This window comes from Fringilla coelebs (genome assembly GCF_963513975.1).
Source record: "Fringilla coelebs genome assembly, chromosome: 1".
Classification (NCBI taxonomy): domain Eukaryota; kingdom Metazoa; phylum Chordata; class Aves; order Passeriformes; family Fringillidae; genus Fringilla; species Fringilla coelebs.
This window is the reverse complement of record NC_140028.1, coordinates 23,324,689-23,339,014: the sequence shown is the minus strand read 5'-3', so window position 1 is coordinate 23,339,014 and position 14,326 is coordinate 23,324,689. Positions and strand designations below refer to the sequence as shown.

The window sequence follows — 14,326 nt, the reverse complement described above, 5'->3', positions numbered from 1 at the left end:
TGCAGCAGGGTGTGAGAGGCAGGGAGCCAGCAGAAATGAGCCATGCTGGGGCTTTGTAGCTGTGGAGTTGGCTGTGCAGGAGCCCTGCCCTGCTGCAGAGCTCTCCCCAGGCGTGGTCCTGCTGCAGCTCCAGCACTACCTCATCTGGTGTCACCTCATCACATCCTCCTGCCCAGCACAGCACGGCCAAGCAGAGGAGGAGCTCCTCACACATCCCAGTGCCTCCCTCCCCGGGGAAGCCTCTCTGACAAAGCTCTGCCAGCCCCACAAACCGCTCAGATGTTCTCTGAGATGGCCTGGAGGCCACGCTCCCTCCCAGGGAGGGGCACCCGGCTGCCCGTGCTGGGCAGTGCCAGGAGGTCTGTCCTTCTGTGGTTGTTCATGGTTTCAGTCAGCTCTTGGGCTCTGAGTCTCGTTGCATTTCACTTTAGTGGCTCCCTTAGAGCAGTTGCACCCTTCCCAAGCGTCCCCTGGGACTCTTTATGGACACAGGGCTGTCCACTGCGGTCTGTTCCAAACTGCACAGCCCTTGTGGCTTTGCTCCTCTGCTTTATGGGCAGTGAGGAAAGCAAGGTCTGCTTTAAATTAACTCAGGGACAGACACAGCTTCAGAAAAGGCAAGGCTGAGTGGGCATTCATCCACCAAATTTAGAGGATCTGCAAAAGTTTGTGGGAGTTTCTGGCTGACAGGTGCTTCCCGGTTGTGATTTACTTACAGTAATAGTTTTTTTTTTACTTACAATAATAGGTTTTTTTTACTTACAGTAATAGATTTTTTAATACAGACAGGAGCCTTTCCAGCAGCATCTGTAATGCAAGCATGGCTGTGATAACCACACTCTTGGGAGATAATCAGTCCTGTTAAATAATTTGAGTGTCCCATGTGAGCTGTACCCAGCTTTCTGTCTTGTTAACACTTGAGTGGAATACATGATGCAGTTGTAAAAGATAAGGTTAGAAAGAGAGGTAGTTTAGTAATTAAAAAGTCCACTGAAAGAGTAGTGATCTCTCACAGTTATCTGCACTCAAGACATGAACCATTTGTTACAAAGAGTAGAAGTATGCTTCAATGTCTTCTGGATGGATGACTTGTAGACAAATATACCCTGAGAAAGCATGTGCTCATCCAGAAAATGCTCATTTTGAAAACAAAAGAAAGGAAAAATTGAAACAATAATGCTGTCCTGCCTGTACAAAATCATGATGTACAGCTGGAGATGCAGCAGTATGAGGCTGACCAAGATGTAGCAAAGATGTCTGTGACCTGGGGAGGGCTGTTGCTCCATGCCTCTGAATGGAGAGGGTAATTTCACCATTATACTGGATGACTTTTGTGAGGCTGCACATGATGAAACAAAACAACAGCTTCCTCAATTCAATTTTCTTCCCATGCAAGGGTAATCACAATCTGTCCCTAAATATTGTTGTAGCCTAGAAATATATGCATTTATTCATCTATCTGGAGTGCTGAAAACATTGTGCTGCTTCATTAGAGAATTTCATAAACTCATGTAAAGTTTCCTAAATAGTGTCTTGGAGAGCTTGGAATAAACAAGCAGTTTTGCCAAAGAAAAGGCATACCAGCTCTAACTTTGCACAGATGATTTTGGAGCACTGAACCCTACTTCTTTGCTGAATGGGGTTATAAATTATCTCTGAGCTATTCTGCTTCCAGTTACTCCATCTGTAATCGTTCTAGTGTGGTTTCTAAAGGAAATAGATACATATAAACATGAAAATACTTCCTGTCCACGTTGAGAGGAAGATTTCTTGGGATTTATTTGAAAGACAACATGTAATGAAATCCTTAAACAGTAATTAAGTAGCATACTTTGGACAGATTTTTCAAGCAAAAGCATCCAAATGAAACCATAACAGCATCTGTGTATGAAGCAAAGTCAAAAATTTCTCATTTAATATTAAATAAGATTTTACTCAGATAGGAAGCTTTGGTTTTGGCCCTATACCCAGGGCTCTTCTTGTCTGGGGACAGGGAGGAAGCAAAAGAGAAAGAGGGGAACATTTTTTTAGACACTGCTCTATTACTTCCTCAGAAACATTTGCTTTGACTGGACTCATTTGACCAAAGCATCCATTTACATTGTAAACAAGCACATGGGAAGCAGGTATTTTTAAGTATTTACTGATAAGAATTGCTTCTAAAGGGCAGTTGATTTCATCTGGAAGGTCATCTGACCAGGTTAGGTGGGTGAAAGTGCCTGCCACTTTCTTGAGCTCAAATGCAGGTCAACTGCCTCCCCAGCACCTTTCACATACCTTTTCTTGGAGCTCTCCTTCAGCCTGGACCCAAAACTATCAAGTGAGTTTCTTAGTATGAAGAAAGTAAGTGGGGACTGCCCTGTAGGGGAGTGATGATCCTGAGTGAGATGAAAGAGGGCAGAACAAGAGAGGACCTAATAGAGGTCCTTGGAGTCAGGAGTGGCAGAGGAGGTGCTCACTGACTTAGAAAAGAGCTAGGGGACACTCAGTGAAACAGCCACTGGTAGGTTTCATAGCAAACCAAAGAACACCTAAATGAGCTGTGGGGCTGCTTACCAGGGGAATTGCAGTGCTAGAGATCAGCATGGATTGAAATGCAGGCTAGAAAAGTCAATGAAAGAAAAATTCCTCTAATGACCAGTAGCCCAGCAAGTCCTTGACAATCAAATTTCTGACAGTTTAGAGAATATTCTGGGCAAGTTGTAACTACATATGCTTGCACTGCTCTTTCTAAATTTCTTTCATTGTTCTGTCTTGCACTTCTGTTTCCTTATCCTCCACCACTTATTACTGTATCTGGATGCACATTTAAACTTACCCAGGAGAGCTGTTCCTACATGCAAGTGCTTAACTGCAGCATTCTGAAAGCTAATCCCTATTTCTGTCTCCAGTGCTTGCCTTGCATGCCACATCTGACTGCATCTCACCAGAGAATTATTATTCTTATTTTTATTCCTCTTTCTTCACTCCTGGAAGAAGGCTCCCTCTTCTCCTGAAGGCTGTCAGCCTTTTGGTACAGTCAGTGTAAAATGTGAATTGGTGGTAAGGGATTAAATAGAAAACTGAATTCTCAGTGGATTTAGTTTAATACTTCTTGTTTCTCCCAGTGGTGGGTGGTGTGTGCAGTTTTGGGCACCACAGTATAAGAAAGATATAAAGCTGTTAGGGAGTGTCCAAAGGAGGGCCACGAGCATGGTGAAGGGATGAGAGGAGAAGCTGTAAGAGGAGTGGCTGAGGTCACTTGGTCTGCTCAGCTTGGAGGAGACAAGACTGAGGGGACACCTCACAGGGTTTTACAGCTTGCTCACAAGGGGAAGTGTAGTGCAGACATTGATCTCTTCTCTCTGCTGACTGGTGGGAATGGCCTGAAGTTGTGTCAGGGGAAGTTTAGATTGGATATCAGGAAAAGTTTCTTCACCCAGAGGGTGTTTGGGCACTGGAACAGGCTCCCCTGGGAAGTGATCACAGCATCAGCCTGACAGAGCCCAAGAAACATTTGGACAATGTTCTAAAGCACATGCTGTGACTCTTGGGGATGGTCCTGTGCAGGGCAAGGAGTTGGGCTTCAGTGTTCCTTGTGAGCCCCTTACAACTCAGGATGTTCTATGATTCTGTGAACTCTTGGAAGCTCATTATAGGAAAAACATATTTCTCAGACACTCTTGATAAATGCTACTTCTTTTCTCCCTACACAGAGAAACATTGAAAACTTTTGAAGGTCGGCCTCAATAAAATCACTATATTTAGTAGCTTCCAGTAAATCTTGTAGAGGAAATAAAACAAGTGCTACATAAATAGGCTTATTTACTTTCAAATAAAATACAGAATTGATTAAATAATCAGTGAGATTTACATATAGTCCAGGCCTCATTGTCACACCAAGTACGATAGGAAATAGCTACCACTTGTGGCTCGAGTCTCCACAACAGAGCTTAAATTGAGGAGATTTGGATTTCAGAAAGTAAGAAAAAAATATACCTTAATTTTACATTTTCCTTTGTAATCTCAGACTGCTCAGAAAAAAAAACACATTGTCAAACTTGACAGGGAAACATTGCAAAGACAGAATTATTCTAAGCCTTTCCTGCCTACAGAGTGAAGCAATCAGCTGGCTATAGCTGTGTATGCTCACAGATGTCTGCTGTTTTCCCCAGGTGATCTTCATAACATCTGTGTAGTCAAGAGCCCAACAGTACATTTGGGACTGTCTTGAATGGGACAGGTGGTCTTGATGGCAGCCTTCCCTCTAGAGCTGTTTGTAGGCTGGATGCTGCTTCACTGCAGCTGAACATGCTTTAGGTTGCAGTTAATGGCTCCTCAAAGCAGCACAGCTGTGGGAGGAAATTCCACTGCTCTTGGCTGGGGAAATGACAGGACAGCAGGGGAGTAAACATGAAATTAGTAAATGTGATTGCATACCATTAAAGTCTCTCCAAAGCACACAGCAGTGTCAGATTGGTGCAAGTTGGTTGTTGGTCATGGCTGGAATCACTGAGATGAAATGAACCCAAAGCAGAGAGCTGGTGCAATTAGGCAGGTGCTGCTTAAAACCTCTTCTTTCAGTTCGGTTGTCTCTGAAACTGATGCATCAGCCTTGTGCTGTATCAGGGAGGAAATGTGCCCTGCATTAGGAAAGGCATGCAGTGACTATATTTCAGCACTGCATTCAGCACTGGCTCTGGCATGTTCTTCCCATCTGTCTAACACTATTCACCCTGTGGATACTCTCCCTCCTCTTTTTAATAAACAGAGAATACAGCCTGAGCCTGCTGACACTTTGTATTTGACCTGGGGCTCCTTTTGCCCTCTCTTCTTCTCCTCCCCACATACTCACATTTGCCTTCCCTAAGGATTTAGGTGTCTAAAATGTAAAGGTCACTTCTCCACAATAATTATGTGCAGCACATACAGAGCTGTGGTGAAGAGCTTGGGATAAACATTGTCAGGCACAGGCTGAAATTTCTGCAAATACATATTTAGTTTGTAAATATTTCCGCAATTTAGCACCTGTCCCATACAATCATATCCAAGTGTCATCCAAGGGAGTTTTGACTCCCTTGGATGTTTCCAACATCTTTTAGGATGTAACAAATAATACACCTGTTTTACAAATGTGAGATCCTTCTGAGGCAAAGTTAAACAATTTGTCAGAGATCCAAACAATAGCAAGAGGAGAGGACCAGGAGGAAATTGCAGTAGTAATGACCCTAATTCCACACAACTATTTATTTCATCTGTGTGATGTAACGTGAAGTCTTTCAGCATAAAGCAAAGGTGCTTTTACTGAAAAGCTAAAGTTTGAGAAAACATCATGAATGCTCACTATAACTATCAGTACTTATCATAGACCTTTTTAATCCACTGCCTTTTTTTGGCATTTAAGAAGGTGTTGGATAAAAGTATAATAGAGCTGTGTGTGTTTCTAACAAGACATCAGTAAGGTTTTTTGTCATGGGAGCTCCCAAATGTTTCATGCAGCAGCCAAACAGAATGCTGTTCAAACTCAAAGATTCTTTGCAGCAACAGTACCCTTCCATCCAGTGGAGAATAAAAATGGCTGTTGGAAAAAGCAATCCAAAGCTGTCTGGAGATGCATAAAGTTTTCTGTTGAGTTCAGTGAGGTTGTGGTAAGAATGCAGAAATAATCAATTGATCAAATATTTTATTTTACTCATACAGAACCAAGCACATTTTCTCCTTTAGAAAGAGATCTAAGAGCTTGAGTTCAAACAGGAATCACTGCAGCAATATGAGAAAACTTATACTTGTGCTGAAGAAAAAAAATTTTCTCCTGAAAGTTCAAGTAAATGTGGAATCAGCAGCAAAGATAAGGAGTGATTATTGAAATAATGCAATATGCCCCCCAAAGCAGGCAAACAAAGAAACAAACAAACAAACCACTGTTGGGACAAGATTAGCTACAAACTGTTTGAATATACAAGTATTTACCTGTGTTTCTTCTCAGATATATTTCTAAGCAATGCCTTAAAAAACTTTTTCTCCAAAACCAGATTAACCAGAATGTAAAAAATATGAAATGACATATGCTAATATTAACTGAATATGTTATAGCCATTGGCAAACTTAGTTGGTAATTATTTCTTTCAGAGAAGGTCATCCTGTATCATGTGCTTTATAATAGAGATGCTTATGCAATACAATTACCAAACCACTCAGATGACACCAGCTAAGTCAGGAACAGGATTTCTTTTGGGTCAGTTATGGATTACTTCTGCATATTATACAAGACTGCTTATCACAAAATGCTTAAATGCTATTGGGAACAAAGCCCAGCACTCAGCATTCCCTGTCCCTCTTGAGCACAGGGCTACATAGCCCCAGTTTCCCTCCCTCCCTTCCCAACTGAAAACCTTACATCTGGAGCATTCATATGGCAGATTGGAGCTGTGGGTTTGAACCCTCTTGGTTTGAGACCCCTACAGCTCTGATTTCAGGGTCTCTCTGTGATGCTTTTACAGCAGACTATTGTACAAACTGTGAGTGATGTTACGTCTGGCTGCATTTTAAAGGATGGTGTTAAAATGGTACTTGCTTCTTAAATAAAATTAATGCAGTAATAGGGCTTGTGAAAGAAATTAGGAACTTCTGTCCTTTAGATTTTAGGCATGCTATAGGACTGAACTCTACAGCTATTTAATCTTCCAAACTTGCTTGCTGATCTACTGAAAAAAATCCAGAATGTCTTCACATAGGGATCATCAAGTGCCAAAAAAAGGGTGTCCTTCATAATTTTTATAGTAACTTGTGAGTGACAATCTCAAACACTCTGCAAACATGATTCCCACAGCACTCAGACAACTAAAGTACATTTTTCTCAGTTCACAACAAAGAAACAAAGAAATGCAAAAGTGCCCTGGAAAAGAAATGTGTCAGCTGTCTGAGTGGAGATTCTGCCTTGGGGTTCCATGTACCTGAAATATACACATATTTTTTGTACTTTGTCTATTAATTTAGACTGTATCTATTCTAATCAGATTCATAGATAAGACTGAATAGGGAATTTCTATTTTTCCAGTTTCTGAATTCATCCTTTGGCTCAGTCACTGGCTTCCATTTTCTGTCTCTGGAGAGCATAATGTACTGCTTGAATATCTATGCTGATTTATATTCACAGCACTTATCTGCTTCCATTAGCCATCATAAAATGTTTTCAGTTAGGTTTGAAGGACCATTATGGATGGATGGATGAATGGTTAAGAGCAGATAGTGGAAAGACATAACCACCTGTGGATCCAGTGACAAGATTTGACTGTTGTAATTTTGATGTCTGTGATCAAAATAATGGTTACAATTGTGTTCCATTGAGGGTAGGGACCCACAAACCGAAAAGTTTGTCAGGTTATGTACCTGCAAGTTAGCAGAGGAGCACCCAGATCCCTTCCAGGGAGGGGTTTCTTTGTGTCTGATGCAACACTATGGAGCACGCAGAGTTTTCTGATGGAGAGTTCCCAAAAAGAGTCGGGGGATGTTTGGGGTCCTTGGTGGTCCTCAGTCCTCTCTAGGAACATGACCACTGTTTGACCCTGCTTCTGCACTTGTGCTGTGTGTTGTGTGGTCACCACAGAACAAGAAAATTGGCTCTAGAAAGTGTTATACATAAGAAGCTTGACTAGGCCAATATTCAAGCAACAATCAATTTATTAATTAATATGGTAAAGCACGAGCAATACAGCGCTGGGTACAGTGGGGGAAGTTTTCCTTCCAACTGCACACCAATGGTTGGGGCCTACAGGTATTTATAGGGGTACTCATGAGCTTTCTCAGCAGTTTCTATTTCCAATTTTTACTCATCAGCAGTTTCTATTCCCAATTTTTATGTCACAATTCTATACACTATTGTGATTAAGTTTTTCTCAGGATGTATGTGGGAACTCAGCGCACCTCTCCTGACGCCCAGAGCTACTGAGAGAACCCTTGGGGGGCTCGGGAGCCTTGGAAAGTTGCCAAAAGTACCTGGCTCAACTTTGACCTACAAGAGATGTACCACCTGTATATGGGGATATAAGAATCACTGGTGTTTTAAGGATATAAAAATAGCACAATTACAGGTCAAAGCACAGATTTTAAGATTTTGGTACAGGGGGGTTGGAAAAACAAGATGGAGGGAGTTAGGGCCTGCCACATGGTTCTTCCTCCTTCTTCATGTCTTCCATTTTCTGTGTGACGTAGATATTTTTGATAGGTTCTTAGTAAAGGTACACTTGGTAATAAAAATGATAAGTATTGGGGACAAAAGATAAATATAGTTTACATAGTCTTTGTTATAAAAAGATGCGACCGCCCTGTGGGCAGTCAGAGTGCCTTTGGCTGCCTTGCTGGACAGACCCCAGCTGGGCAGAGAGAAAACTTTGTAGATAAGAAATAATAAACAACCTTGAAGACCGAACCTGAGAGTCCAGCCTCGTCCTCTGGAGCCCGGGGAGCGAACCCATCTCACCCGTGTCTGGGCAGAGACAAACAACAGCCGTCCCGGACAGATGTACATCCCGAAAGGAGTATCCCAGGTGGTGGGGGTCCGGTTCCCAAAAGAAGGAAGGAGTATTTCATCTGGTGAAGTCCAGTTTCCAGATGTGCGCCCACCTTTTGATTGCAAGGGCTATAAATCTCTTTACAGCAATGTCCAGCTTCCCTTGGTTGAACCTGTTAGTCCTTGAGTTGATGTCCATCTTCCTTTCTCAAGCTGCATGTTTCCTTTTTATATATTCTAAAGCTATAGTTTCAAAGATCCTGACTACATGCAATATTCTAAAATTACACTTCAAAAGGTTATTATTGCAAAACTCTTAAGGGGTTAATTACAAGCAGAAAGTTCCTATCAAAAAGCAACATCCTTAAAGCTTTAATTCAAATGCTCCTAAATCAACTTAAGACTTATAAAGGTTAATTGCAAACAAAGGATAGGTTCAAAGGCCTTCTTCCACGCCTTACTTTTGTCAGTTATTATTAGAATTCATCTTTATAACTGTCTCACGGTCAGTTTTCACACATATTACAATCATAAATACACATGTTGCCTGTATGTACCTGACATGAAACACAGCTTTGTGTTTCACAAAAGGGACTGCCCTACCTTTGTATGGTCCCACCTTTCCAGGAATGTTCTGTTTCAACTTGCCCACTTGAATGGCCATTAGTGTTTGAGGCATAGCAATGCTTTGTCTCCTTGCTGTCTGTCACAGCACGTGTCACAGTTGAGATGGCCATGATACACAGAGTGTCACCATACAGTTTCAGAAGGCTTCAAGCATTCACCCATACAGAGTGACATCATATCACTTCAGAAGGCTGCAAGCATCTGCCCTTCTTGTTCTTTAGCTCAACATTTTATATTTTTCACCTTACATGCATTGCCCCTGTGTGCCCTGTTCCCTTTGGTGACTGCTCAGTGCACCTGGGCACTCCGTGTCTCATTGCTTTCAGTGCTGCTCACCTGCTTTTCACAGCTGCAGCCCCCTGGGGATGAGGCTCTGCCACAGCCCCAGTTACCACAAACTGTGTACCTACAGCTGTCCAGACTTCTATGGGCATTCCTCTCTCCTCTCACTTCTTGTTGAACTGTTGGTAAGTGAGAAAGTGTCTTCTGAGGGCCCTTAGGGCCATTGACCCATATATGAGGTTTGGGTCTGCAGAACGAAGAAGAGTGCTTACCTCCCAAGATGTAAAAGCCTCACCAGGAGGCTCTTTTCCTACCAGACAGATTTTGTTTCATACAAGAGTAAAGGGAATGGAGAAGTTCACTCATATCATTAATTCTCCAGGCCAGGAGACCTACTGGATATGACAGCAACCTCAATGCTGAACTAATAATATTGATGTATACACAGTAGTCTTAGGACACACGGATTTGAAAGAGGATCAGAGCACAGGAAGAGGTCCCGTCCATTATTTATCTCCTCATCTTTATCAGCTGGAAGATGGACAGCTCTTTACATGACAGCACCTGCTGTCACTTCTTGTCACATCTGATGAAACAGACTCTGAACCTAAAGAAATGGATCAGAGGTTGGGGCTTAGCATTACAAAAGTGCAGTGAGCTAAATTTTTACAAAGGGAACTTCATTCATTTTCAGAGTAATCTCTAGGTCAGTTTTAATTACTAATTATGGTGTGTCATAATAAACTAATGAACATGTTTCAGTATATTTGAGAAACTTTTTTTAGTAACATGAGGATTTTACTAGAAATCCTGTTATTAAACTAGCAATCAGTGCTAGGGAGGGGATTTCATCTGTAGTGCTTTTCACAGTTAACATTGTGATTTACTGAGATTACATTGCAAAATATATTTATGATTTTTATCATAATATATATTTGAAATTCTAAATGTTGTCCTAATTTCACTAGATAAATAGTCACAAGATGCTTGCAGCCTTTAAGGGTGATATAATTTATTAAATGCTTTCCAAATACAAGGGTTTTTAGATTGTGTAGTGCATAAAATATTGCATTTGCAAGCAAAAACATATGGTATTAATGAAGAGCAATGGCTCTGACAATTTCCTTTTCTAAGTAATGAAACTTTTCTGATTAAGGGCTGAGGATGCCAAGGTAGCCATTCTGTAATCTTAACAACATGCACAGATGTACTTGAACACATGGTCATCAATGCTTGTTTGTAAACTCACATGAGTATAATGTGAATCACACTTGGAACTATCCCACAAAAGTCTGTTCCAAAGTCTATTTAAATCTACAGAACAATTCCTACTGATTTGGTATGTTGTGGTTGAGCTTCAAAAGGAATGATTATGGATGCTTCTTTGCAGCAGGCAGGTTATCAACTTCTATAAGAACTGGTGAAATCCTCTCATGGCAGAAGTCCCTATGGATATTCCCTTTGTACATTTAGACAATCAGCTTTACATGCTTTAATGATGCTAAGAAATCTGGAAATTCCATTATGAATAATGCATCATCAACTGCATAAAGTATCTCAGCCAGTGCACTTCTGTGACATTCTTACTTGTTATTGGGATATTTTAGGACATGTACACTCATTCTTCATTCAGACATCTATTTTATCCTCAGTCCCTGCTGGGGTTCACAGACCAGCTCCTCCTCTGTCTTTTTACATGCAAGCTAACTAATGTCAGTGCAGGTGCCATTAAAAATTGCTTGTTTAGGCATTATTGCCTAAACAAGTAGGAATCTTGGTTCAAATCTCTCTGCCCTGTGTGGCCTGAACTTGCATCTCCCATGTCCTAGAAAGCTGCCTGGACTCCAGTGAATGGGGTTGATATATGACTAAACCTGTCCTAATTTCCTAATTGCTCTCAGATGTTTGAAGGATTCACTGAAATGCTTCTTGGAGTATAGATCTTCTTTCTCATGGCTGAGTACTCCAGAAGTATAAAACTGGAGATTTATTTAGACATTGGGTAATTTGTTCTCCATTTACTTTCTTTTTCCTCACTCCAAAATAATTATTAGTTATTCCAGGGAGGGCTCAGAAGGAGAGGTTTTCAGGACTTTTCTCACTCTGGCAGTCTGAGCACTCCTCCAGGAGACAAGGTTTAGCACTCTTGACAGAGGAGAGCTGCAGAAGAAGCAGCCACCATCACTGCCAGATTGAACAAATTCAGGTACCAGCAGCGAATGGATGAAATCAAGCTGTCACTTGAAATCAAGGGGTTATTATGAAATGAGAAGAAATCTGTTTTCTTTCATAATGAAAACAGTATACAAATTGAAAAGGAGGAACTTCAAGCTAATATTTCTTTTCCTAACTCTTCTGTTCCTGCTTAATAATTTACTCTTTTTTGGTTTTGAAGTTTGTCTTTTTTTTTTTTTTTTTTTTTCTGTTGGTTTGTTTGGGGTTTTTTTTGGTGTTGTTTTGGGGTTTGTTTGGTTGATTGGTTGGTTGTGGACAAAGCCTTAGAGGTTTTCTTTTCTATAAATTTTATCATCTGACTTCTTTTTTAAAAATAAAAACTTTTTTCCTTTCCTGCAGGTCCTGTTACCACCATATGATGATCCTGTGAATGGAGCTGCTAAAGATCCACCACCACCTTATGTGTCAGCATAAGTGAGAGTGCTGTGTCCCTAGGGAGGATAGCTTTACTTTACAGACATTGAAGCAATAGTTTGATAATTTCACTTCCAGGATATAACCTCTGTGGGTTACACTTTGCTGTTTTTGCTGACATATTGAAACCTAAATTGTATGACTCATATTCTGTAGATAGTTTTAATAATTTGCTGCAACTACAGTAGTGTTTCAGAAACTAGTGAGCTAGTTTCAGAATAATTCTGGGTAGCACTAGGGTTACAGTAGTCACTGAATAGCTTTTTCCACCATATCTGACATAAAGTGCTAGAGAACGTAGAACTTGGCATTCTCAATCAGGTTCTGAGTGTAACTTACATTTTTTTAATTTGTGAAACTTCCAAAGCATTACAAATATGTTTCTCAGATGCCCACAATCAACTTCAGAATGCAGACCAAGTCAAAAAAAGTGACATTCCAGTTCATTGCTCTTCTGCAAGTATTTTTGAAGTTACTATGCTATGAGTGATGATGATGGTTGCAAGAAGAAGAATTAGTCTTATGTACTGTTCTCATCAACTTGGCTTATGGGAAACATATTTAATTGGGAAGGATAAGTATGGGAAATGAGAACAGACAAAACACTATGTGTAACAAGCCAGAACCTGTGGTCTACATGGACTCACTTTATCCCAGCCTGAAACCATTCTAATGCTCAAAAAAAAAAAAAAACAAAGTTAGCAAATTCTGATTACTTTCTTTTCCCGCCTACCCACCCTTTTCCTCTCCACTAACTTCACAAATAGTGTTTTGAGGTCACAAAAGCCCTGCTTTAAAGTCCCATGATTAGGTGACAAAGCTGTGTCTTTCACACTCAACATGCAAATGTTTTCCCATCTGAATGTGCCTGTAAATATCGCAGTGTTCTGCTGAGTGTAAACTAAATTATGCAGATTCTAAGATACATGTTCCCAACCTGTGGGGAACTTAAGCATGTAATTTCCTTGAGCATCAGCAGATATGTTTTGTCTGTTTCTCATAGACATCAATGTGAGGGTATAGATTCCTGTTATGACTGAACTGGTTGTACTGAGAATCTTTCCCATGGGACTCATCCACCCATGAATGTTTGTGTGAGGTATTTATTTCTTCTCTAGAGAAGTGCCTCCTGCACATGTAACTTTTTGTTTTGATGAAGTTTCTGCTTTTAATTGAAAAGAAACATGAAAAGGGAATATAATGTGTGTCTCTACCTCTCCTTTTTTCCCTCTGCATTGTCTCCTCTGCATTTGGGGTGATTGTACAGGCTGAAGCTCCGCTGGTGCCATTGCACAGCACCCCAGGTAAAGGGCAGTGCAGAGCTGAGTCACACTTGGGAGGGGCACCAGAAGACCCCAAGGTGCCATCTCTCCTGTGGCTGGGCTGGCATGGGAGTGCACACCCTCCTGAGGAGGACCCCTCTCCTCACCCTTAGTGCATTGACTCCATTCTGCCAACTGAAGAAATGTGGAACTTTTCCTGGAAAAGAGCTTTCCAGGGGAACACAGGACCAACAAATTCTTTTCACAGAGATTGCAACTGTGAGCTGTTCTTACAGAAACCAGGGAAGGAAAGGACAGACTCTTTCTCCCTGTCTTTCCCACACCCCTGGCAAAAGGCAGGTCCCCATCTGCTTGTTGAAATTTTAGGCTAAGCAATGCATTTGAATGAACCAATCCTGAAATCCATCCACTGATCTTTGTCACAGTCCTATTTTTTTCCTTTCTGAATAATTCCATCTATCGTTACAGGTATCTTTGGGAATTAATCTGAATTTGGGGGTTGTGCTGGCTGGCTGGGCTTCTGAGCTTCATTTTCTTTCATTCTTGACAGATTTGTGAAAGATGTTAAGCAGTCATCTGTTTGAGAAAAGCTGGTTGTAAATACATTGCATCTGTGTATACAAACTTCTCTACAATAAAAGGGATTGTTTCCTCAAGACTATGGAAATAATTTTTTTATTGTCTTCCAAGCACAAACACACATAAATTCCTGTCCAATCAGTCTGTCACCATATAATTTTCTCTGTAGAGGACCAAAAGATAGTTTTTTAGTCCACTCACCAGTCAATTAATCCTCTTTCCCATCATACTGTATAAATGGAGGAGAGGACAGTAAAATCTATATTTATTGCACAATAAGACCAAAAGATAATTCAAGGTTTTAATTCATTGTCCAAAACTACAGGCAATTTTTTTTCAGGCCTGATGAAGTGTGTAATACAGAACAGGGCTAAACTGAGCTACACTGAAAGCTGGGGCTTCTTTTCTCCACACCATA

General features: G+C 40.9%; 1 protein-coding gene across 1 annotated transcript in view; it reads left to right on the top strand.

Annotated features, from left to right (window-relative positions):
* Positions 1-13,893, top strand: part of LAPTM4B (lysosomal protein transmembrane 4 beta) — a 60,088-nt gene extending 46,195 nt beyond the window's left edge. Inside the window, exon 7 of the mRNA XM_084203256.1 lies at positions 11,972-13,893. Coding sequence (XP_084059382.1) covers positions 11,972-12,046 — 75 coding nt within the window. The 3' untranslated portion in view covers positions 12,047-13,893. The remainder of the gene's footprint in view (positions 1-11,971) is intronic.
* Positions 13,894-14,326: the final 433 nt, after the last annotated feature.